At 47.1% G+C, this 25,030-nt stretch overlaps 1 protein-coding gene across 1 annotated transcript in view; it reads right to left on the reverse strand.

The window, feature by feature from the left end:
• Positions 1–25,030, reverse strand: part of Dapk2 (death associated protein kinase 2) — a 110,205-nt gene that overhangs the window by 34,707 nt on the left and 50,468 nt on the right. Inside the window, exons 3-4 of the mRNA XM_042687998.1 lie at positions 20,741–20,962; positions 7,237–7,375 (exon numbers count right to left, since the gene is read on the reverse strand). Coding sequence (XP_042543932.1) covers positions 7,237–7,375; positions 20,741–20,962 — 361 coding nt within the window. The remainder of the gene's footprint in view (positions 1–7,236; positions 7,376–20,740; positions 20,963–25,030) is intronic.

Consider the following 25,030-nt stretch of genomic DNA (forward strand, 5'->3'; position numbering starts at 1 on the left):
GTGATGGAAGGGGAGAGGAGAAGGACACACCCATGATTGGAGGAGAAACCAAAGAAGCAGAATCCCACGCACCAACATTCTCCACAAGGCCTTCATTTGTGCTGGCATCATGCAGCATTGTGGGGTTTCCTGGAATGTACTGACCACATTCCTGGCTGCTCTGTCCTGAAGAAGGCATGTCTGATGCACTGTGGTACTGACAGGCAACAAGCCCTCATCCCTTCCATCTGTGTAACAACAACAACAACCGGGCACCGGTGGCTCATACCTGTAATCCCAGCTACTTAGGAGGCTGAGACCTGAGAATCACAGTTCAAAATCAGGCCGAACAAAAGTCCATGAAACTCTTATCTCCAGTTCACCACCAAAAAGTCAAAAGTAGGGGATGTGGCTTAAGGGGCAGAGGACTCGCCTTGAGTGAAAAAAGCCAAGCAAGAGGGTTAGGCCCTGAGTTCAAGCTCAGTACTGGAACACACCCGCGTGTACACACGCACACACACACACACACACTCACCCTCCATACACACACACAAAGATCATATCCCTTTCCTCTGAGGCAAATCTCCACTCTACTGTGGCAGAGAGTTCATCCCTTGGAAGTATGTGTTCACTGGTGGGAATCCTCACCAAGTCTCACTGTGTCCTTAACCCATGGGCAGGGGGCCTCAGGAAGGCAGAGACCACAACCCACTGATGTTTGCCATTCTGCTCCTGGATTATAGTAGGTCCTCAATCAATGTTCACATGAGTGAAGGAAATTCTACTTCTTTTGCACTTTCTAGGTGAAACACGAATAAGTCTCCGCATCCATGAGAACATGTGGTCTTCATTCATTAAGGCATTCATTCATTCACTCATTCATTCACACAGTGATCAACCACAGCAGTGAGAGATTCCTCATTCTGAAGGCTCTCAACAGGTTTGTGGCAAAGGCAACCGAAGCGGGGAAGGAGATTTGTTTTTGGTTAGGCTGTTGAGAGGAGGCAGGCAAGTCAAGGGCTTCTGCTGGGCCTTATCCCCTGAGCAGGAAGAGCATGGGGAAGACAAGGGAAGAGTAGAAGTCTGAATGGGAGGAAGAGAGAGGCAAAACATTTCCTGGAGATCTTGTATCTTATCGCCCTGAGCTTGTGTTTTTCAGAGAAGAAGGCTGGACATAGCCAGAAACAGGGCCAAGGCAGCTCACAAAAGGCCTGGGTACTATGCTGAGAAGAGCTTGTGTATCCTCTGGGTAGCAAGGGCACATCACAGACATGGGGGCAAGAGCATGGAATTACCTGTCTTTGTCAAGATTGTTTATCTTACATTATTAATCTATCCCTTCGTATGTTCTATGCAATAATGTTGAAGACAAGGTAAAAGCAGCAAAAAGCTGGTCACTATTGTATGGCTGAACCTAGAAGGAGTTTATTAAAGCAGCCAGAGATGTGGTCGTTTATCTTGAAGACAAACCAGATAGCTAACCCTCTCCAGCCACCTGCTCCTTCAAGCAGGAAAAGAGGCTCAGAGACTGGGTTATACAAAAGGTGATTAAAAACTTCCATTGAGCCGGGTGCCTGGTTCATGCCTGTAAGCCTAGATACTCAGGAGGCTGGGATGTGAGGATTGTGGTTCAAAGCCAGCCCAGGCAGCAAAGTCTGTGAGACTCTTATCTCCAATAAACCACCAGAAAACCAGAAGTGGTGCTGTGATTCAAGTGGTAGAGTGCTCTCCATGAGTTGAAGAGCTGAGGGACAGCTCCCAGGCTCAGAGTTCAAGCCCCACAACCGACAAAACAAAAAACAAACAAACAAAAAAAAACCACAAAAAACTTCCATTGGCTGAGCACCAGTGGTTCAGTAATCTTAGTTACTCAGGAGGCTGTAACCAGAGGATGAAGGAGGATTAAAACCTACTGGGATAGAAAAAAATCCATGAAACTCCATCTCTAAAATAACCAGTTAAAAAAAGCAGGGCTGGAGCCATGGTTCAAGTGGTAGAGCATCCACCCACCAAGCAAGCAAAAGGAAGTAAGGGTGAGACTCTGAGTTCAAAACCAGTTTTTGCTGAGAAAGATTAACTCTCCCTACCCTCTTTTTGGTTTTTTTTTTTTTTTTGGTCCAGTCGTGGGGCCTGAACTCTGGGCCTGGGCACTGTCCCTCAGCTCTTCAGCTCAAGGCTAGTGCTCTACCACTTGAGCCACAGCGCCACTTCCGGCTTTTTTCTTTTTGCTTATGTGGTGCTGAGGAATCGAACCCAGGGTCTTGAGCATGCAAGGCAAGTGCTCTACCACTGAGCCACCTTCCCAGCCCTACCCTCTTTTTGTTTTTGAGACCAGGACTTGAACTTAGTATCTGACGCTTTCATTCATTGACTGGTACTCTACCAACCAGAGCCAAACCTCCGACTTGATTCCTTATTTGGGCCCTTGAATTAACTAAAAGCAAGGAGAAGAGCTTGGTATCCCTGTCTTCATTTTGTATCTTTGGACTAAGCTGTTCTCTTGGTAATTATTTTGTAACCACCTTGGAATCCAAAAATGAAAAAAACAAACAAACAAACCAACAACCCTGACATCACTAATCAATAATATCTTTATGACAAAGGATCGAAACTACCCCTAATAAACAACAGAGCCTCCTCAGGCCAGGCTACCCACCAGGCAAGATGACCTACTTATCATGAGCAGGGATAATAGCAGTAATACCTCCTCCAGAACTCTTCCCAAAACAAGAGCTGAAATAATGACTAACCAGGCCATCTCTAGACCAGGACTGCTGAATAATTATGCATACCTTTCTCTCTCTGCCAGGAGTTATCTCTAAAACCTAAAGCTCAGTCAGGCCCCAGTGGCTCATGCCTGTCATCCTAGCGACTGAAGAAGCTGAGATCTGAGGCTTGTGATTCCAAACCAGCCTGGACAAGAAAGTCCATGAGACTCTTTTTTCCAACTAACTAGCAAAAAGGCCAAGCTGGGCACCGGTGGCTCACACCTGTAGCTCTGAGGATCACAGTTCAAAGCCATCCCAAGCAAGAAAGTCCATGAGACTCTTACCTTCAATAAACCACTAGAAAACCGGAAGTGGTGCTGTGGCTCAAGTGGTAGAGTGCTAATCTTGAGCTGAAGAGCGGAGGGACAGCACCCAGGCCCAGGGTTCAAGCCCCACAAGCAACATTTAAAAAAAAAAGGGGGGGGGAAGCCACAAGTAGAGCTGTGGCTTAAGTGGTAGAGTACTAGCCTTGAACAACAAAGCTCACAGACAGTGCCCAGACCTTGAGTTCAAGACCCAGGACTGGCTCAAAACAAAATCTAACAAGCAGACAAAAAGCAAAGCCAAAAACCTAAAGCTCTTATCTATAGCCCAAAGAAGGATGAAGAGCAACCGAAGTGCTATCTTCCTGTGGTATATCCAGACCAAGAACTAAATCTCCCTTCTCTGTCTCTTTAGTCAATGTATTAAGGGGTACGTAGCCAGACCTGACATGTGGAAATCCTGGAGTCTGAGTGCCAGGTATAACACTCTGGTTTCAATTACGGGTAGGGCATGGGGTAAACATTGTGGCTGTGTCTTGGAGCAACCCAGAGAGCCTGACTTACTTGGTGAGGAGTAACAGAATATTAGTAAGAGGGCAAAGCAGAGGCTCCTCAGGGAAAAGGAAGATGGTGAAGAAAAATGTGGGTTTTCCACAATGGGAAACAAACCTGGAACCAAGAAGCCTCCTCTAAGCTATAAGCTGGTGTTTCTCATCACCCCCAGCTTGTGGAAAATTCCAGTCAGGAGGCATCCAACACACACCTGGGCCAGCTATTCATCCATTCTTGAAGTTGCCCTGGTGGACCTGGGCCAAGGGACCCTCAGGAGGAAAATGAGGAGACAGAATTGTACTCTTAGCCAGGAACTGATCACTCACATCTGTGATCTTAGCTATTCAGGAGTCTATGATCTGAGAATCTCAGTTCAAAGCTACCTAGGGCATACAAACCAGTGAGACAGAGAGAGAGAGAAAGAGAGAGAGAGAGAGAGAGAACCCCTTATGTCCAATTAGCTACCAAAAAAAAAAAGCCAAAAGTGGAGTTGTGGCTCAAGTGATAGTTATCTGCTCCACTCTAACTAGGTTTGTTTTCCTAGGCCCATCAGAGCCCAAAACACTGTAACAAGAGTTGTGTTTTCTTCTCCTCTCTTCCTGGAAGGGAAACCACAACTTCACAGTTTCTATTCTGGAATCATTGCCTTCTGTTTCTCTCTCAGAACTCCTCTAGGTAAGTGCTGGTATTTGCATCCAGGATGAAAACCAGAGGTTTAAATGTATGCTGGTCCATGCAGAGCAAGGCAAAAATCCAACCTGGCTGACTCCAAGCCAGCAGCAGCCAGAGACTCAAACCTTGCTGCAAACATGCCACTTCTTGACCTCTTCCTGTACCAGCCATTAAGAAAAGCATAGGTCCGGCAGCTCACACCTGTAATGCTAGTTACTCAGGAGACTGTGATCTGAGGATCCTGGTGATGGAAAATGACAAAAACTCAAAACAGTCACCTTTTCCCTGACAGACATAAAACTGCCCTTGCTGGGGCTGGCAAGATGGCTCAGTGGTAGAGTGCTTACCTCCTCATGCATGAGGCCCTGGGTTCGATTCCTCAGTACCACATAAGCAGAAAAGCTGGAAGTGGCGCTTTGGCTCAAGTGGTAGAGCGCTAGCCTTGAGCTGAAGAGCTGAGGGACAGTGCCCAGGCCCAGAGTTCAGACCCCACAATGGACAGGAAAAAAAGGAAAACTGCCCTTACTGCAGACCTCACTGAACCTAAATCATCTCCCACCCTCCTTCCCTCTCCCCAAACAAAAACTTTCCTAACACGTGGTTTCAGCCCAAATGGGACAAGAAAAATCCATAAAATGCTTATCTCCAATTAACCAGCCAAAAGCTAGATGTAGAAGTATGGCTCAAGAGGTAGAGCACCAGCCATGAGTGAAAAAGACAAGGAACAGTGCCTAGGCCCTGAGTTTAAGTCCCAGGACAGACAGACAGACAGACAGACAGACACACACACACACACACACACACACACACACACACCCCAAAAAGAAAAAAAAAAAGAAGAAGAAGAACAAGATGAGAAGACAAAGGAGCCTGTCTGGAGGCAGATTCGAAAGGCAACAGACCTAGAAGCAAACAACGGGTTAAATGTCATGGCTTTATCCATTACCTTCCTCTGTGACCCCAGAGAGGATTTCTGCAAGATGTCCTCTGTGGGAGGAGTGCAAAACACCATAGCAACCAGCACTGAGAGAGGACTCTGCTAAGGACACTCAGCAGGTCACCTGCAAGTAGGAGCTGGGATTCGTGTGTTTCACGAACAGGCCAACACTGGTACAGCCTTGGTGAGACTGTAGGCATGCTATACCTCTCCTGGCCAGTTTCCCCAGCCAGGCCTTGGTGTCATCTTGTAACTCTGTCTCTTCTCTCACCCCCTGATCATTCCTCAGGTCAAACCCCGTAATAGATCTTAAATCTGTCACTCCCTCTCTGGTCTCTCTCTCCTGGATTATAATATCCGTATCCTAGCCCACAGCTGCAGGGTTGTCTCCATTCTATCCATCTTCCAGATCAGAAGGATCATTCTGGAAGACACACTTGCTCACCTGGCCCCATTATCTCTCAGGGTAAAGTGTAGCCTCCTTACCTTAGTTTCTCCTTCTTTTATCTGCCTCCTGCCCTCCCAGCCTCTTCCCCAGCCACTCAGGACACACGCCCTTTGCCTGCTCTTCCCTGAATGTACCCTGCTGGCCTGTCTTCCTAGAAGGTCCTTTCTCTGTGCTAACACCTGCCAGTTCTTTTGAAAAACTCAAGTGCCATCTCTTCCAGGAAACCTTCTCTGATACCCCAGTCTAACTTGCATGGCCTCTCCTTTGGGCTCCTGAGCCCCACTTTACTTTCTTCTATTGTAACACCTAAAGCTCTTGATCTTCATTTTCTCTTGCCTGTACTAAGTTCCCAGACAGATAATCAAGCAGCAATGACCAAGCACCCAGCACTGCGTTTGAAAGATTCCAGGGATTTGCGCATAGAAGAAAGAATGGGTGTCTTTCTGTACACAGAGGCCTAATCATGACTTTGCAGACCTCCATGAATTAGGTATTTGCAAATCTGTGTGCCTAAGCTTGTTTACTAAAGGAGCTGATCCTTCTGCTTTGACCATGGAGTCCTATGTGGTCACAGTGAACTTTCTCTACCCTGAACACCCATTACCACAAATGATTGGTGGGTCCTGGAAGCAGTTTTACAGCCCCAGTGTAGGGCAGGGTAAGAGAGGGCAGCCAGAGGTCCTTGGGCTCCAAGACCTCCAGCTGCTGGTGGAAGGATGCTGGAGTTTGTGTGACGGCAGAGTCTAGATGGTCCACCACCCCCTACAATCCTCTAAACCCTGATAGTTCTTCCCTTGGTTGTTGAAAAGCTCAGTCTTGTGAAATGGGTTTGGTTTCAAGTCTCTGGTCACTGGTCTACTTATTTAAAAAGTATGCCCCTGGGGCTGGGAAGGTGGCTCAGTGGTAGAGCACTTGCCTTGCATGCCTGAGGCCCTGGGTTCAATTCCTCAGCACCACATAAGCAAAAAAGAAAAAACCAGAAGTGACACTGTGGCTTGAGTGGTAGAGCGCTAGCCTTGAGCTGAAGAGCTGAGGGACAGCGCCCAGGCCCAGAGTTCAAGCCCCATGACCGGACCCAAAAAAAAAAAAAAAAAAAAGTATGCCCCTGCCAGGCACTGGCAGTTTGCACTTGTAATTCCTAGCTACTGAGGAGGCTGAGATTTGAGGACTGTAATTCAAAGCCAGCTCAGGCAGGAAAATCCATGAGACTTTTATCACCAATCATCAGCAAAAAGCCAGAAGTGGACTTATGGCTAAAGTGGTAGAGCACACTAGCCTTGAGCAAAAAAAAAGCTCAAGAACAGTACCCAAGCCCTGAGTTCAAGCCCAGGGACGGCTACCAAAAAACAAGCAAACAAAAATGCCCTAGTTGTTTGCATAGCTGATCTAGAAGGTTCATGCAGTCAGCCCCCATGTGCAGAAGACCGGGGCTTGGGGGGGGTGGGGGGTTGGAATTGAGGAGGAGGGCACTTGCTCTGTGTTATTTCTTCCAGAACGTTCAAGATTTTCAAGGTAAGCTGAGGGAAGAGAACCAGTTGAGCTCTGGGCCCCTCTAGCAATGACACTGGAAGGCATTAGGTCCCTTCTTCCAAAACTCTGTTTCTTTTTCCCCCTCACCTTCAGATCAAAGTGAGCAATTTTCTTTGTGTGGAGGTAGTTCACCCCATCCAGGATCTGCTTAATGAAGCTGGTAGCCTCCTCCTCACTCAGCGATTCCTTCTGGGCCAGGAAATCAAACAGCTCTCCTCCAGAGACTCTGTAAGACACAGGTGGACAGAGCCAGGCCCAGTCAGCACAGCAAGTCAGGAGGCCAGGGTGATGGGCGTGGCCACTGTGCTTGGCCACGCCCCCTTCCCCAGGGCTCCACAGCAGAGGGCCCCTTGGCTCTGTCTAGGGCTTTACCAACTGATAGTCAGGGGCTGCTTTTGCTTCTGTTGTGGTGTTCTTGCTTTTGGTTCTCAAAGACAGAAATCACCTGCAGGGTTCACATTATAGGCTCAGATCCCCAGTGACCCTGGACGTTACCCTCTCTCTGTACAGAGTAGGCTGTCCCCAGAGTCACTCCATTTTGGGAACAAATACTCAGGTGGAGTGACTCGGCATCTTGTTTGTATAAAGAACAACTATGAGCAGCCTGGCACCACCCTATGGCACAGACTGATTTATTTGTGTTAATAAAAAAAATTACCACCAAGCTGGGCACTGGCAGCTCACGCTTTTCATCCAGGAGAATGAGATCTAAGGATCATGGTTCAAAGCCACCCAGGGCAGGAAAACTAAAAGCTCAGGGACAGTGCCCAGGCCCTGAGTTCAAGCCAGGACCCCTCCTTCACACACACACATACACACACACACACACACACACACACACACACACCTGTGTGCTTATCAGATCTACCAGGCCAACAAATGATGCAGACTCAACTCAAGAGGCAGAAAGACTGCAGCGTAGGACCTCAGTCCACCAGTATCATGGACCCCTCTGGTATATGAATTGTGGCTTTTGCCCAGGAGATTGACAGATGACACAGTTCTGACTGTCCTGAATTCAGCTCAGAGCAATTTCCTCTGCTATGGCCTGCCTACTTCAACAGCCTACACCTTTCACAGCTTGGAGAGCAGCCCTTACTCAATGCCTGACCCCAGCATGACTCTTTGCATTTGCATTGACCCTTTATCATTGGCTCTTGGTGCTGTGCTTTTAAAACTTAAGAGTCTCTATCTTTTCTCCAGTCCTTCATAATATAGGTATAGTGTCAAGTGTGACTTAAGATTTGAATGTTACCAGTTAAGACTGGAGTAGAATTAAAAAAAACAAAACAAAAAAAAAACTGGTGATTGCTGTGATCCTAGCTATTTGGGAAGTTGAGATCTGAGGATCACAAGTTTGAAGCCAGCCCAGGTAGGAAAGGTCCAAGAGATTCTTAGCTCCTATTAACTACAACAGCAACAACAAAACCAAACAGAATTTGAACTGTTCCTTAAAGTGGTAGAGTAGGGACAGCACCCAGGCTGTGAGTTCAGGCCCCAGGTCTGGCACACACAAAAAATAATAACTTGCAATTGCTGTGCTTACAATTCCAAGTGAAACCAGAAGTACTTGATGAAGCAAAAGCTGAAGAAATTGCTGTCGTTTGTGAATTTATTGCTATTCATTCAATAAATTCTGACATTGCAGTAAGATACAAACATGTGTATGTGTATGACAGAGATTACTTATAACATCTCTCTATAACTGATATGGTAGAGAATGAAAAGAAACACTGGTGGGTAAAGCTAGAGTCAATGTTTGTATCCTCTGAAATTCATATTTTAAAATCCTAACTTCCAAACTGGTGGTCTAAGGAGGAGAGGCCTTGGGAAAGCAATTAGGTCCTGAGAGTGAAGCTCTCATGAATGAGATTAACGTCCCGATAAAACAGACCCCCTTGGGCTGGGAAGGTGGCTCTGTGGTAGAGCGCTTGCCTTGCATGCCTGAGGCGTTGGATTTGATTCCTAAGCAAAAACAAAAAAGCTGGAAGTGGCACTGTGGCTCAAGTGGTACAGCGCTAGCCTTGAGCTGAAGAGCTGAGGGACAGCGCCCAGGCCCAGAGTTCAGGCCCTACGACTGGACCTCCCCACCCAAAAAAAAAAGAGACCCTCCTTGCCCAGGTAGCTCATGCCTATAAGCCTAGCTACTCAGGAGACTGAGATTTGAGGATCTTGATTCAACGCCAGCTCAGGTAAGAAAGGGAAGTAAAGTAAATAAGTCTTCTATTTCCAATTAACAAAAAGCTGAAAGTGGAACTGTGGCTTCAGTGGTAGTGAAGGAGTTGCCTCTCCCCTTTGGCCAGATCATTCTGTGTATCTAAAGAATATGAAGAATTGACCCCCATCCTATTGTCCCAGGCCCATATAGATGCCAGGCAAAATCCTAGGTATGTGTGAACTTGTTTGAAGTGCTCGCAGGGCAATCTACCTAAGCCTAGCTGTAAGCATCCTAGTGTAGGCCCAACTGAAAAGCCCCCACTTCCCTTCCCCTACTGGCTTTTTCATTAACCTCTGCCTCCTTGCTCAGACCTCAGATAAAAACCCAGCTCCTGTCCCAACTCTCTGGCATAACCTCCAAACCCGTGGGAAGGTCCTCAATAAACAGTCCTAGCCTGTTGATGATGCAGTCCGGCCTATTCCTTGTCTGTCCTACCTTCCTCTTCCCAACAGTAGAGTACTAGCTTGGAGCACAAAGCTCAGAGTTCAAGCCCCAGGACCGAAACAAAAAAAATAAAACAAAAAATGAAGAAAAAAAAAAAGTGAGACACCTGTACCTTGTTAATTTCCATCAGAAGATAGTTATCTGTGAGGAAACCAGCCCTCACTAGACACTATGCTTCCAGAAGTATGAGAAACTAGTTACTGATTTTTGAGTTTTGGGTTTTTTTTTTTTCCCCCAGTCCTGGGGCTTGAACTCTGGGCCTGGTCACTGACTCTGAGCTCCTTTTGCTCATGGCTAGCACTCTACCACTTGAGCCACAGCACCACTTCTAGCTTTTTTTCGTTTTGTAATTAATAAGCTTTTTTTTTTTATTGTGAAAATATGGTACAGAGAGGTTACAATCACATGAGGAAGGTAATAAGTACATTTCTTATCAAGCATTGTTGCCTCCTCCTTTGTTTCCCCTTCCCATTCCTGCCCTCCCATCTTCCCCTCTTCTCCCATTTTTTTCTGTGATTAATTAGTGTCTCCAGACTTTCTTGCCTGGGTTGGCTTAGAACAGCAATCCTTAGATCTCAGCCTCCTGAGTAGCAAGGCTTACAGGCATGAGCCACCGGCACCTGGCAGTTTCTGTTTTTATAAGCCACACAATATGTGGTACTTTGTTATAGCGCAGTCTGAATGGACTAATTTTTCCTAAGTGGGGAGCTACTATAAGAAACATCTAAAAACATGGAAGTGTTTGTGGAACTGAGTACCAGGGCTACAAGGGTTGGGGGGTGCATGCCAAAAAAAGAAAAGTGCATGGAGAGTTCTACTGAGGGCTCAGGAGTTGAGGTAGAGATTTCCCACATTCTGAAAAGATACCTAAGTGACCCTGAACACAACATGGATGGTGAAGCCATTTGAATGATGTTTCAGGAGGAAATGAAGAGCATGGTGTGGGGGTGGGGGGGGTGGGGGGGGTGTTTGCCAATCAAGGCTAACACTCTACCACTTAAGCCACAGTGCCACTTCCAGCTTTTTCTATGTGTGTGGTACTGAGGAATCGAACCAGGTCTTCATGCAATGCTAGGCAAGCACTGTACATTCCCAGTCTGAGAGGAATGTTTAAAAAAGATGGAACTGTTTGTCAAAAAGGAAAAGAAACTAAAAGTTTGAAAACCAGACAGACAGAGACAGAGACAGAGAGACACCTGTTCCCGAGAGGTGTGACCAAGGATGAGTGGCTAGGGGAATCTCCAGAGAACCCAGGTGGCTTTCACCAAGACAATGGGGGAGATTAGTCAACCCAGTAAACAAAAGCCAGAAACTAGTGTCCAAGACAATGAGACAATGGCCTGAAGTCATTTCAGAGAATATAGAGGAAAAGGATGCAGGCATTCCCATCACCCATCCACCAAGCCTGGATCTGGGGGGTCAGAACGAGATCAAAGGAAGGAATCCATTACCTACTGCTGCCTCACCTTGGAGCCTCTGCCCAAAAAGTCTATTGTCACCACCCCTCAGCCATACAAGCTGTGGCTCCCAGAGATGCCTGGTGTGCCAAGCAAATCTTCTGAGGGGGGGGGGATCATTGCCTCCTGATCTCTCTCTCTCTCTCTCTCTCTCTCTCTACTTTCTCTACAATCTTGTCCTCTAAGGCTGATGTGACAGGAACAAGAATCCATAGAGTAAGTACTCTACCACTGAGTCAAACCCCCTGTCCTTTTGTTGTCGTTGTTGGTCATGGGGCTTGAACTCAGGGCTTGGGTGCTGTCCCTGAACTCTTTCTGCTCAAGGCTAGCACTCTACCACTTGAGCCACCGTACCACTTCCAGTTTTCTGGTGGTTCACTGGAGATGAGAGTCTCGTGGACTTTCCTGCCTGGGCTGGCTGGCTGAGTTCTCAGGTCTCAGCCTCCTGAGTAGCTAGGATTACAGGTGCGAGCCACCAGCACTCAGCTAGTCCTGCTTTTTTGATGAGTACTTTGGAGCTAGGGTCTCACTTCTTGCCTGGGTGTGCACTTGGACTGCTGGGCCCCAAGATCTGCCATGCCTCCCACTCAACTTGAGCTGGTATGGCCTGAAAAGGTTGCTGGGTTGGGGGCGAGACTGGCATGTTGGACAGTGACTCTGCTGTTTTCTTAAGGTCCCATGCATGAGGTCATCCAGTGCCCCGCCCCTACCGTGACCTGGGGCAGGTGCTGCCGGGGTTCCGTAGTCTCTCAGTAGGGAATGAGCAATCCTGTTATCACAAACACTTAGCCTTCATCTCTGGGGTAGAACACGTGCCAGTTTTTCTTGTGAAAGAAGGAGGGAAAGACCAATCTTCTCTCCCTTTCAGAGGGTGGGTGGCAGGGGAGGGATCGTGACACAACATTGGGGTATGTGATGAGGCCTTTGATAAGTCTTTAAAGTAAATACCACCTACTGCAGCAATGCAGGCATCTAGAGAAAGAACAGCATTGTTGGTGTTGTCCCAATAGAAATTAATGTGAATGTGAATGCCCCAATTCCTTGATTTTTTTTGGGGGGGGGAGTCTGGTCGTGGGGCCTGAACTCTGGGCCTGGGCGCTGTCCCTCAACTCTTCAGCTCAAGGCTAGCACTCTCCCACTTGAGCCACAGCACTACTTCCAGCTTTTTCCTTTTTGCTTATGTGGTGCTGAGGAATCGAACCCAGGGTCTCATGCATGCAAGGCAAGCGCTCTACCACTGAGCCACCTTCCCAGCCCCGATTCCTTGATTTTTATAGTAAGCTATATTAGATAAGTTTTTTTAAAAAGTGAGTTGACTTTAATAGTTTTTTTCTTCATTTTTTTATTTTTTGTCAGTCGTGGGGCTTGAACTCTGGGTGAAGCACTTCCCTGAGCTCTTCAGCATGAGGGCAACATTCTACCACTTGAGCCACAGTGCCACTTCTGGGTTTTTGGTGGTTTATTGGAGATAAGAGTCTCAAAGACTTTCCTGCCTGGGCTGGCTTTGAACTGAGATCCTCAGATCTCAGCCCCCTGCAAGATTATAGGCATAAGCCACCTGTGCCCAGCTTTAATAGTATTTAATCAAACCCCTATATATAAAATATTATTATTTTTACATGTAATCAGTGTCAAAATTATTCACATGAAAGCTGAATGTTGGTAGCTCATGCTGATAAAAATCCTAGCTACTCAGGAAGCTAAGATTGGGAGAATTACAGTTTGAGACTTAGCCTGGGCGAACAAAAGGCTGTAAGACTCCATCATCAATTAAACAACAAAAAGCCAAACTGGAGTCATGCTCAAGTGGTAGCTCACTAGCTGAGCAAGTAAGTCAAGTAAGACTACAAGGCCCTGAGTTTGAGCCACAGTTATCAGAGCAAGCAAAACATTTTAGTGAATTCAAAAAGCCAAAGGAAAGAAATAAAAACATTAAAATATCAGCACACCATAGAATATTCTGTATTGTGCAGACAGTAAAACCTTAGCGTTCACAAGAGACCTATCTCTAGAGCTCTTTTCAAATGTTCAAAACCACAGAGCACACCTCTAAAGTACATGGAACCAGTCTTGCTCTTCTTGACTTTTATAATCCCAGCTCCACTGGAGGGTTTAGAGGTATGATCTGGACAGAAGACCTGGTGGGACATGGTCTTTATCTCCTTGTGAGGAAGAAGACTGTGACCCTTATAACTTCCTCCAGACATTCAGAAAGGTGGGAGGCTTGCGAGCTAGGCTGAGGTTCAAGCAGCAGGGTACCTAGGTTCAGGGGACAGTCACAAAAATGTTCAGATGTGTCTTTTCAAACAACCTGATGTCTTGTATATAGATTTATCTGATTTGGGGAAGGGAAAGGGAATAACAAAACGGTGAGACAAAAGACAAAGTGTGAACCGATGCAACAGCGATACTCACAAGAAATGAACTTGGAAATGTTGGAAATGAACTTTACAACTTGGGGAGGGGGGGGTGAGAGGGAGGGAATGTGGGAGAAAAATGAAGGAGGCGGTAACAATGTTCGACAAGAAATGTCCTCATTACCTATGTATGGAACTGAAACCCCTCTGTACATCACCTTGACAAAAATAAATAAATTCATAAAAAGTAATTTAAAAAGTAGTTTCACAAAAAAACAATCTGAGTCAAGAATAGAGCTCAGCTGGGCACCAGTGGCTTATGCCTGTAATCCCAACTATTCAGAGGCTGATGTTTGAGGATGTCAGTTCGAAGCCAGACAGGGCAAAAAAATCCTCATGAGACCCTTATCTCCAAGTAACCACTCAAAAACTAAAAGTGGTGTTGTGGCTCAAGTGGTTGAGCGCTAGCCTTGAGCATAAAGAGGCTCAGCACCCAAGCCCTGAGTTCAAGCTCCACAACCAACCAAAACAAAAAGAATAGAGCTCAGTGCTTATCAAATGTAAAGCCCTAGGTTTGATCTCCAGAAACACACAAAGAGAAGTGGGGGGGAAGTGGGGAGATGGAGGGGCTGAGGGTCTCTATGTCACCCAGGTAGAGTGCAGTGGCTATTACTGATGTGATCCCAGCCCTCCAAAAGGCATAGCTCAGCACAGCCTCGATCTTCTAGGCTCAAGCCATCTTCTTGCCTTGGCCTCTAGAACGTGTGTGCCCCTGTGTGCCTGACAACATTATTTCTACCCAGAGCTTCTCAGTGTTAAGATCTCTGCTCTGGGAAATCATCTCTGTCTCCTTCAAAAGTTCTTTCTTCTATCCCCAATCTCTTTAGCATTTTTCTTTTTTTTGTGCCAGTCCTGGGGCTTGAACTCAGGGCCTAGGCCATTGTCCTTGAGCATTTGTGTTCTACCACTTGAACCATAGCTCCATTTCCAATTTGTTGATGGTTAATTGGAGATAAAGAGTCTTTCAGGCTTTCTTTCCTGCCTGAGCTGACCTCAAATCTTGATCTTTAGATCTCAGCCTCCTGAGTAGCTAGGATTGCAGACTTAAGCCACCAGAGCCTGGCTCTTTAGTTTTAATATGAAAAGCAAAACCTGACACCTGGCCTCTATTCTTCTTGCTAATGTCTGCCTGCCTGCTGAAATGCTTTCCAGAACTTGTTCAGTGATGTGTGCACCAACAACCTGTGTGGGCAGAGATGAGGAGATGTTGGCAAAGCTGCTACCTAGGGATCTGGACTTAGTTCTGAGTCTAGAAGCAACACCAATGCTCTGAAGCATTCTGCCAGGCCATTCTCTGGTATACAACCATGGGATGTCACTTTCTCCAGGCTTAAAATAAAGGAGGCCCATGTGGGGAGGGGGGAGGGTGGGCAGGGCAACCATAGAAGGGCTGCTTCAGGAAACCAGCCCGACCCTTGCTGGCTCATAGCAAGTTCCACCTATGACACAGGTTCATCTACTGAGATTTTGAATGTGTTCTTTGTGCCATACAGAAGTCCATTTATATCCTTTCTAACCATGATGCTTATGACCACAGGAAGCTGCTCTGCTTTGAAGATCAGAAATGGGCTCAGGACAGCTGAAAGGAAGCTGAATCAGGCTGGGCATGTCCAGCGAGGACTGGCTCCATTAACAAAAAGCAGGAAGTGGCTCACGACTATGATCCTAGCTACTCAAGAGGCTGAGATCTGAGGATTGAGGTTCAAAGCCAGCCTGGGCAGTAAAGTCCATGAGATTCTTATCTCCAATGAAACCCCAGAAAACCGGAAGTGGTGCTATGGATCAAGTGGTAGAGTGCTAGCCTTGAGCAAAAAAAAAAAAAAAAAAGAGCTTTAGCCCCACAACTGACAAAAAAAAAAAAAAAGGAAAAGGAAAAGCTGTACCAGTCAATTATATCCAAGAAGGGTAGTGGACACCCTAACATGCATTCTTTTTTGGGGGGTTTGGGAGGGTGCTTATCCTGGGGCTTGAATTCAAGGCCTGGGCACTATCCCTGAGTTTCATGCTCAAGGCTAGCACTCTACCATTTAAGCTAGAGCTCCACTTCCAGCTTTTCTGGTGGTTGTCTGGCTTAATGTGCATCTTTAACTTCTGGACAAATCTAATCCAGTTTGCACACAGTAAGGAGTAGAGAGGCCAAAGACTCCTTATTGGCCTCCCAGGATCCACCAAGTCCAAGCATGAAAGCTGTCACACTCCTCTCCTGGGAGGTCCTCCATCTCTGCCCCGGGCCACACATGGTTTAGGCCCAGTTTGAGCAAATGTGGATCTTCTCATAAATCCTTAGCACCCCAAAGATAAGCATCTGGAGACAACTTTGAAGCAGGAGGAATGAGAAACTGCACAGACAGAACCCAACAAAGCACAGCGGCCTAAGCCAGTCACGGAAACACCTGTGCGCTAACTGACTTTATGGTGCACCTGAGCCTAGAAAGAAAGAGCACAGAATGACTGGTTAATCATGAGACCTACCAGGAGAAACAGGGACATCTCAGCAAGATCCTGTGTCCTCCCACCCCACCCCCCCACCCCCCCACCCCCCCGGCCGCCACAGGTTCTACAACCAGGGAGAAGCAGGCTATTTCCCGGGTAATTTAAAGAAATGCCAACTAAAATAGAGAGCATAGTCCAAGGCCTACCTGGACTAAGTTAGAACAAGACCCTATCTGAAAACAAAAGGGCAAAAAAGGGAAATGTGGCTTCGTGGTAGAATGCTTGCCTAGCATGCATGAAGCTCTGAGTTTGATTCCTCAGTACCACATAAACGGAAAAAGCCAAAAGTGGCACTGTGGCTCAAGAGGTAGAGCATTAGCCTTGAGCAAAAGCTCAGGGACAGTGCCCAGGCCTTGAGTTCAAGTCCCAGGACTGGAAAAAAAGAGCAAGAAGGGCTGTGGGCATGGTTCAAGTGGTAGACTGCTTGCCTAGCAAGCATCAGCCCTAAGTAACTATGAAGATGAAAATATAATGAAACATGTTTTTAAACCAATGATCCAGGCTGGCAAGTCTGTAGATGAACAGGAAGACTTATGTGTGGTCTATAAGCCAGATGCCAGTGGCTCAAACCTATCATCTTAGCTACTCAGAAGGCTGAGATCTGAGGATCAAAGTTTAAAAGCAGCCCAGGCAAGATAGTCTGTGAGATTCTTATCTCCAATTAAGCAGCTAATATCAGAATTGGAGATGTGGCTCAAGTGGATGGAGCACAAACCTTGAAAAACAAAGAAACAGCACCCAAGGCCTTGTGTTCAAGCCCCAGGACCAGCAACAAACAAACAAAAAAGTCTGTGATTGTCAGCCTTTTACCTCATCCAACCACTCCTGGGAAGCTAACTGAAACAATCAATTCAAATAAAAGGAGAAAATAAAATCCCCTAATGAGGGCTGGGAAGGTGGCTCAGTGGTAGAGCGCTTGCCTTGCATGCCTGAGGCCCTGGGTTCGATTCCTCAGCACCACATAAGCAAAAAGAAAAAAGCTGGAAGTGGCACTGTGGCTCAAGTGGTAGAGCGCTAGCCTTGAGCTGAAGAGCTGAGGGACAGTGCCCAGGCCCAGAGTTCAGGCCCCACGACCGGACCCAAAAAATAAAAAAATTTTTAAAAATCCCCAAATGAAACAATAAGACTACTGGTATGTAATTCAATGAAACATGATACAATGATTCAAAAGAAAAAACAGGCCGGGTGCTGGTGGCTCACGCCTGTAATCCTAGCTGTAATCTCAGGAGGCTGAGATCTGAGGATCGCAGTTCAAAGCCAGCCCGGGCAGGAAAGACTGCGAGACTCCTATGTCCAATAAACCACCAGAAAACCAGAAGTGGCGCTGTAGCTCAAGTGTAGAGTGCTCACCTTGAGTTGAGCTGAAGAGCTGAGGGACAGCGCCCAGGCCCAGAGTTCAAGCCCCATGACCGACAAGAAAGAAAGAAAGAAAGAAAAAACAGATGCCGGGCATAGTGGCTCATACCTGTAGCCTGTAATCTTAGCTATGCAGAAGTCTGAGATCTGAGGCTCGAAGTTCAAAGCCAGCCTGGGCAGGAAATAAACCACCAGAAAACTGAAAGTGGTACTGTGGTTCAAGAAGTAGAATGCTAGCCTTGAGCTGAAGAGCTGAGTCACAGCGCCCAGGCCCAAAGTTCAAGCCCACAACTAATACACACACACACACACACACACACACACACACACACACACACACACACGAAAGGAAAAGAAAAAGAAAAAACACGTTATTCATAGATTTTTGTTAGTGAGGGGGGATGTAGACCAGGAAACTACAGAGAGCACTGATTGTATACAAACAGATAAAGATTGAGAACAGGGCTGGGAAGGTGGCTCAGTGGTAGAGCGCTTGCCTTGCATGTCTGAGGCCCTGGGTTCGATTCCTCAGCACCACATAGCAAAAAGAAAAAAGCCGGAAGTGGTGCTCTGGCTCAAGTGGTAGAGCACTAGCCTTGAGCTGAAGAGCTGAGGGACAGCGCCCAGGCCCAGAGTTCAGGCCCCACGACCAGACCCCATCCCCCCCCCCAAAAAAAAAAGATTGAGAACAGCCACAGAAGACAGAAACAGATGTGTTTTTGGTTGCAGGATTATAAATTCAGTTTATTTACAGTTCCTGTAAAAAATTTTGGCGGTTTTGTTTGATAAATAGCCTTTTAAAGAAAGTGTGCCATGGGGCTGGGAAGGTGGCTCAGGTGGTAGAGCGCTAGCCTTGAGCTGAAGAGCTGAGGGATAGAGGCCAGGCCCAGAGTTCAGGCCCCATGACCGGACCCCAAAAAAAAAGGAAGTGTGCCAGGCACTGGTGGCTTACACCTGCAATCTTAGCTACTTATAAGGCTAAGGTGAATGTAAAGAAAAGTCCATGAGAAGCCGGGCACTGGTGGCTCATGCCTATAATCCTAGCTACTCAGGAGGCTGAGATCTGAGGATCATGGTTCAAAGCCAGCCCGGGCAGGAAAGACCATGAGACTCCTATCTCCAATAAGAAAACCGGAAGTGGCGCTGTAGCTCAAGTGATAGAGCGCTAGCCTTGAGCTGAAGAGCTGAGGGATAGCGCCCAGGCCCAGAGTTCAAGCCCTACGACCGACAAAAAAAAAAAAAAGAAAAGAAAAGAAAAGTCCATGAGACTCTATCTCCAATCAATTAGCAAAATGCTGGACTAGAGGCATGATTCACGTGGGAGAGCACCAGCATGAGCAGGAAAATCAACTGGGCTGGGCATCTGTGGCTCATTTCTGTAATCCTAGCTACTCGGAGGCTATAATTTGAGGATTGAGGTTTGAAGCCAGCCCAGGTAGGAAAGTTCCTGAGAGTCTTATTTCCTACTAATCACACACACACAAAAAGCTGGAAGTGGAGCTGTGGCTCAAGTGGTAGAGGCTAGCCTTGATCAAAATGAAGTCAGGGATAGCCCCAGGAGTGTAACAAACAACAACAACAAGAAAGTTAAGGCAATGTGGAAATCCCTGAGTTCAAGGAAAGAGGGAAGAAAGGGGGGAAGGAAGGAGGGAGGGAAGGAAGGGAGAGGGAAGGAGCCAAGGAAGGAGGGTGAGAGGGAGGGAGGGAGGGAAGGAAGGAAGGAAGGAAGGAAGAAAGGAAGGAAGGAAGGAAGGAAGGAAGGAAGGAAGGAAGGAAGGAAGGAAGGAAGGAAGGAAGGAAGGAAGGAAGGAAGGAGTGAAACCCGGACTTCCAGCAAGTTGGACTTGTCACTTTCTGTTGGGAATCAGGATGCCTGGTGCATGCCACATGGACTGTACACATATCTGACCCTCCCTGGAGGACCTGATCAGGTTTCTGTGCAAGTTTCGGCTGGCATAGGCATCAACTATGTAATATAAAGGGAGATCCATGAAGAAAAGCCAGGTGCTGGTACACGGGAAAGTATGGGAGAGTTCTATGCATTTAAACTGGAACGGCTGATGTAAGAATAAATGCCACACTGTGCAAATGCCCATCTCCTACTTAAGTCTCTATCTTGTTGGCATCATGATAGTTCTCAAATCAGAGTGATCTCAAGTGTTAGAGGTGGTGCAGTTGATCTCTAGGCAGGGTTAAGAGGCTGGCTACCTGGTTTCAGGTGAGATCTGAAACAGAGAGGAGTAGCACTTGCCCAAGGTCTCAAAGTCAAGGATGCTGGGATAAATAGCACCACGCCCTTGCTGTCAGATGCATATTTTCATTTCAACAAGGCTCAGGACAGTCTTACCATGCCTGGTAACAGTCTTCCTGCCTGGCTGGATCAAGCCACTGTGCTTTGTGCCATAGCCTAACTTAAACCCAACTCTCTACAGGGCCTTCAAGTGCCCAGCCTGTGGGGACATCCCAAGAGGCCATCAGGGTAGCCAACCAACCAACCCCTAGAGTCTTAGTTATCACCTCTACAAATTCCACTAGCCACTTCAAAGTCCTCCCCAGCTAGGCCTGCATAAGGCTTTCCTGCCTCCTGCTCAGAGCAGGAAGACTGCAGTCCTGGCTTCTCAGGATCTTAAAAGTGGCCTGATTTCTCAGTGTTCTGGCCTATAAAATGGGGATAATCAGATTCAAGTTCCAAGGACTGAGTAAGGTAAGAAAAGTGTTGAGCACAGGGAATACACAATAACATCTCTGAGCTTGTAAATGTTTTCCTCATTACAGGCTCTTGCCTATCTAATCAGGAGGCTGGGGGCTGAGAATTCACACTTCAAAGCCAGCCTGGGGCCTACAAAGTCCAAGAGACTTTTATCTCCAGTGTACCAGCAAAAATCTGGAAATGGAAGCGTGGTTCAAGTAGTATAGCACCAGCCTTGATAAACAAAGCCAAGTGAGAGCATAAGGTCCGGGGTTCAAGTCCCAGTACCGGCATACACACACACACACACACACACACACACACACACACACACATTTTTTTTCTTCAAGTGCCAAACACAGTACACATACTATGGTATGCGCATGCGTACCTACTATTGATCTTCCTCTGGGAAAGCCTAGAGCAGGATTTCACAGACCCCAGAGGGTGATCCTTCTAGGTCTCCATGACAGCACCCCCCTCCAATGCCCTGCCCCCTCTCCCCTCCCCCACTCACAGCTCCAGGATGAGCACCACGTCGGTGCGATTCTCATAGACGTCATGCAGCGTGATGATGTTGGGGTGCAGCACCTGCCTCAGGATGCTCACCTCCCTCTCAATCTCCTCTCGGCACACGCCCCGCCGGCTGGCCCGGCTCTGTCGCTTCTTGATGAATTTGGCGGCATACTCCAGCCCCGTGCTCTTCTCCTGGCACTTCTTCACAATGGCAAACTGGCCACTGTAGAGACAGAGATGGCGCAATTAGGATGTCCCTGTGGTCACTGCCGGCTACCAGGACCGGAAGTCATAGGACAGACAGGACAGATACTGGGCGCCCCTTCTGTTCATAGGAGTCTTTTACTTTTCCTTACAAAGGGATGTTAAATAAGGTTATGCCCACTATTAAGAAGTGAACACTGGTTGGGCGCTGCAGCTCACGCCTGTAATCCTAGCTACATAGGAGGTTGAGATCTGAGCATCCTGGTTGGAAGCCAGCCCAGTCACAGAAGTCCATGGAGACTCCTATCTCTAATTAACAACCAAAAAGCCAGCAAGGTCAAGCTGTGGCTCAAGTGATAAAACACTAGCCCAGCTAGGCACTGGTGGCTCATGCCTGTAATCCTAGCTACTCAGGAGGCTGAGATCTGAGGATCGCAGTTCAAAGCCAGCCTGGGCAGGTAGGTCTGAGACTCTTATCTCCAATACACCACTCAGAAAACCGGAAGTGGTGCTATGGCTCAACTGGGAGAGCGCTAGCCCTGAGCTGAAGAATTGAGGGACAGCTCTCAGGCCTAGAGATAAAGAGTCTCGTGGACTTTCCTGCCTAGGCTGGCTTTGAACCACTCAGATCTCAGCCTCCTGAGTAGCTAGGATTACAGATGTGAGCCCCTGGCACCTGGCTATAGTTCATTTTAATGGTTTAATTACAGGCCACCAGATTCATGACAAATTACACTTGATGAGATATGGTGAAGATCTTCCCCCATCTCAGAAAATAGCACTGCATCTAGACCTGTCTATTATTAGAATAATCCTTAGAGCAAAGATCATCCAAATAACCTGCATGATTTAAAAAAAAAAAAAAAAGCCCTAAAAATCAAAACAAAGTCAAGTGAATCAAGCAAGGAAGAGATACACCAACACTTAAATAGCATTCGATGACCCACACTTTAGAGATGCTGCCAAACATAAATCCATTTATCTCTCCATCCACCATTCTCCATTCACTCAGCATTGTCTGAGTATCTGTCCTGTGATTGGACGGCATGGATATCAGGTACAGAGGGAGAGCTGAGGAGGAAGAAGTCCCTAGAGGCTCTGCCTAAGCAAGGAAGGCTTTGGAAAGCCAAACTAACGATTACATGTAACCACCACCTAAAGTTTTAGCTCTTTGGGTCCTACAGATTGGCTCTGAGTTGCGGTCCACGCCCTGGAGAGTGACGCAGGTGGCCTGAAGCCAGAGTGAACACATTCAGCGCCATCTCTAACACAGATGGTCACTTAGAGAGTCACTTCGGGCCTCAGGGACATCGGGTCCTTGACTCTGTGCCAGGAAACACTTTTTTTTTTCTGGTCCAAAGCAGCTGTGAGTCTTAGTGTAGGTGTAGCACACTCTTCTCCTGACATCTTAAGAGGCCTGCTGACAGAAGCCAGCATTCCACAGTTCCTTTCTCCTGAAGCCCTGAATTTCTATTTGAACCACATAGAAGAAGCAAAGCTTAAGGTGTGTGTGTGTCTGTGTGTGTGTGTGTGTGTGTGTGTGTGTGTGTGTGTGTGTGAGAGAGAGAGAGAGTCTTGCACAAGTTAAGCAAGCACTTGACCACTCAGCTACACTCCCAGCCCTTAGGTTTTTGAGACAGGGTCTTGCTAGGTCATCTAGACTGATCTCAAATTCACAATCCTCCCGTCTCAAGCTTTAGGATTTGAAGTTGTGTGGCTCAAGCTTAGAGCATGCAGGTGGAGATGCAGGGTGGAGTTTGGGACCCAACTCCACCCCTCCCGCACACACTTTTCAACTCCCCCCTGGCTGCTTTGACTGTATTAAGACCTGCAAAGAGATAAAAGCAATTTTGTATAGCAGACCTAAACATTTCAGGTTGCCTTGACCCAGCATCCTCTTTGTCTTCTGAGGACAACAACAGCATTTTTTTTTCCTGTGTCACATGCCTAAAAAATTCCTCAAACTCTCAAAAAGAAAAAAAAAAAGAAAGCAAATGAGTGTTTGCTTTTCCCTCCTGAATTTTCTCTTTATGAGACAAGAGGTAAGTGGGAGCAGACCCAATCCTCCTCCTTCTAGAGGATCCTTGGAGAGTGGAAAGAGAGCAGATAAGACAGACCAAACACCAGACAACACCACTTGAAACTCTAGCTGGGCGCTGGTGACTCACACCTGTCATCCTAGCTACTCAGGAGGCTGAGATCTGAGAATTGTGGCTCAAAGCCAGCCCAGACAGGCAAGTCCGTGAGACTCTTATCTCCAATGAACCACTAGAGAACCAGAAGTGGAGCTATGGCTCAAAGTGGTAGAGTTCAAGGAGCGGGCCCAGGCCCAGAGTTCAAGCCCAGTGATCGGGGCAGGGGGAGGAAGGGCACCTATCTGCTTTCTCCTCTCCTAGAACTTTTAGGGAGTTGCAAAGAGTATGTTCTACGAGGCCTCTGCCCTAGGCTTTGGGGTTTAGCCAGTAAGAGCAAGCTTTAAGGTTAGACAGGCTGGTTTGGAGAATTTACGTTATCATAAGTTATTATATGTTATCACTTAACTAGGTTAAGTGGCTACCTGCTTTAAGCTGTAAACTGGCCATGATTTCCAGCAAACAACTGTGAAGACTAGAAATATTTGTAGGGGAAGGAAGGCTGAGCATGAGGTACTCAGATGTAAGATATAGCCAAGGGACCTGTATAATTTTTTTTAAAGTGTCCCGTCCTCTAGTTCCTCTATGCAACCAGATGTGAGAAAGTCTGTGTTTGGGGCAATTAGCTAACTCTTTTAACTCCTAGAGCAGTGGTCCTCAACTAGTGCTTATTAGAATCCTTCCAGGAGACTGAAAACTTAACTGGAGTCTGGGTCTCAGGCCCAGAGGTTTGGATCTCCTAGCTCTGGGCTGCAGCTGGCAAGGGAGATATTTAAAAGCTTCTGTGAGCCTGGTGCTAGTGGCTCACACCTGTCATCCTAGCTACTCAGGAAGCTGAGATCTGAAGAACACAATTCCAAGCCAGTCCAGGCAGGAAAATCTGTGAGACCCTGAGCTCCAATTAACCAATAAAAAGCCAGAAGTGGAGTAGGACTATCATTTCCTTTCTTAGCTTGTTTTCCCCCTTCTTTCCTTCTTTCTTTCCTTTTCTTTACTCTTCCTTTCTTTCTTTCCTTCCTTCTTTCTTTTCTTTCTCTCTTTCCTTTTTTTTTTGGGGGGGGGGTCCCGTTGTGGGGCCTGAACTCTGGGCCTGGGCCGCAGCTCTTCAGCTCAAGGCTAGCGCTCTACCACAGCACCACTTCCAGCTTTTTTCTTTTTGCTTATGTGGTGCTGAGGAATCGAACCCAGGGCCTCATGCATGCAAGGCAAGCGCTCTACCACTGAGCCACCTTCCCAGCCCTCTTTCTTTCTTTCTTTCTTTTTTTCTTTCTTTCTTTCTTTCTTTCCCCTCTCTCTCTCTCTCTCTCTCTCTCTCTCTCTCTCTCTCTCTCTCTCTCTCTCTGCTAGTCCTGAGGCTTGAACTCAGAGCCTAAGTTCTGTCCCTGAGCTTTGCTTTCCTCAAGGCTAGCGCTCTACCACTTGAACCACACCTGAGACAGAACCACACTCCTGTCTTTTTGGTAGTTAGAGGTAAGAGTCTCTTGGGCTTTTCTGCCTGGGCTGGCTTCAACCATGATCTTCAGAGCTCAGTCTCCTGAGTAGGGAAGATGACAGGCATGAACCACCATCGCCAGGCCTTAGCTATTAGTATCCATGAAGTGGAAAGTCAGGAGTTCATCAAGGTATACAAGGGTGGCAGGGCTGCACAGAGGTTAACTATCAAATAAGAAACTCCAAACACAGAGGATGTGGAGACTAGGTTCCTCCTCCTGCTACCTCCTCCCACCCCCACCCCAACAAGGGGCCGCTGTACTTCCTTTTCCCAACCAGCAGAACAAAGAGCCACAATTCCTCTGGAATTACCCTGCAAGTGTTCAGGGCCAAAAGGCCAAAATAAAGCTTAGAAACCGCCACGGTACCACCCCATGCACAGCCTATCAGGTGCAATTACCACCCCATGCACAGCCTATCAGGTGCAATTACCACCCCATGCACAGCCTATCAGGTGCAATTAC

Source organism: Dipodomys spectabilis, unplaced genomic scaffold (genome assembly GCF_019054845.1).
Source record: "Dipodomys spectabilis isolate Male_0828 unplaced genomic scaffold, ASM1905484v1 ptg000108l, whole genome shotgun sequence".
NCBI classification, from domain to species: domain Eukaryota; kingdom Metazoa; phylum Chordata; class Mammalia; order Rodentia; family Heteromyidae; genus Dipodomys; species Dipodomys spectabilis.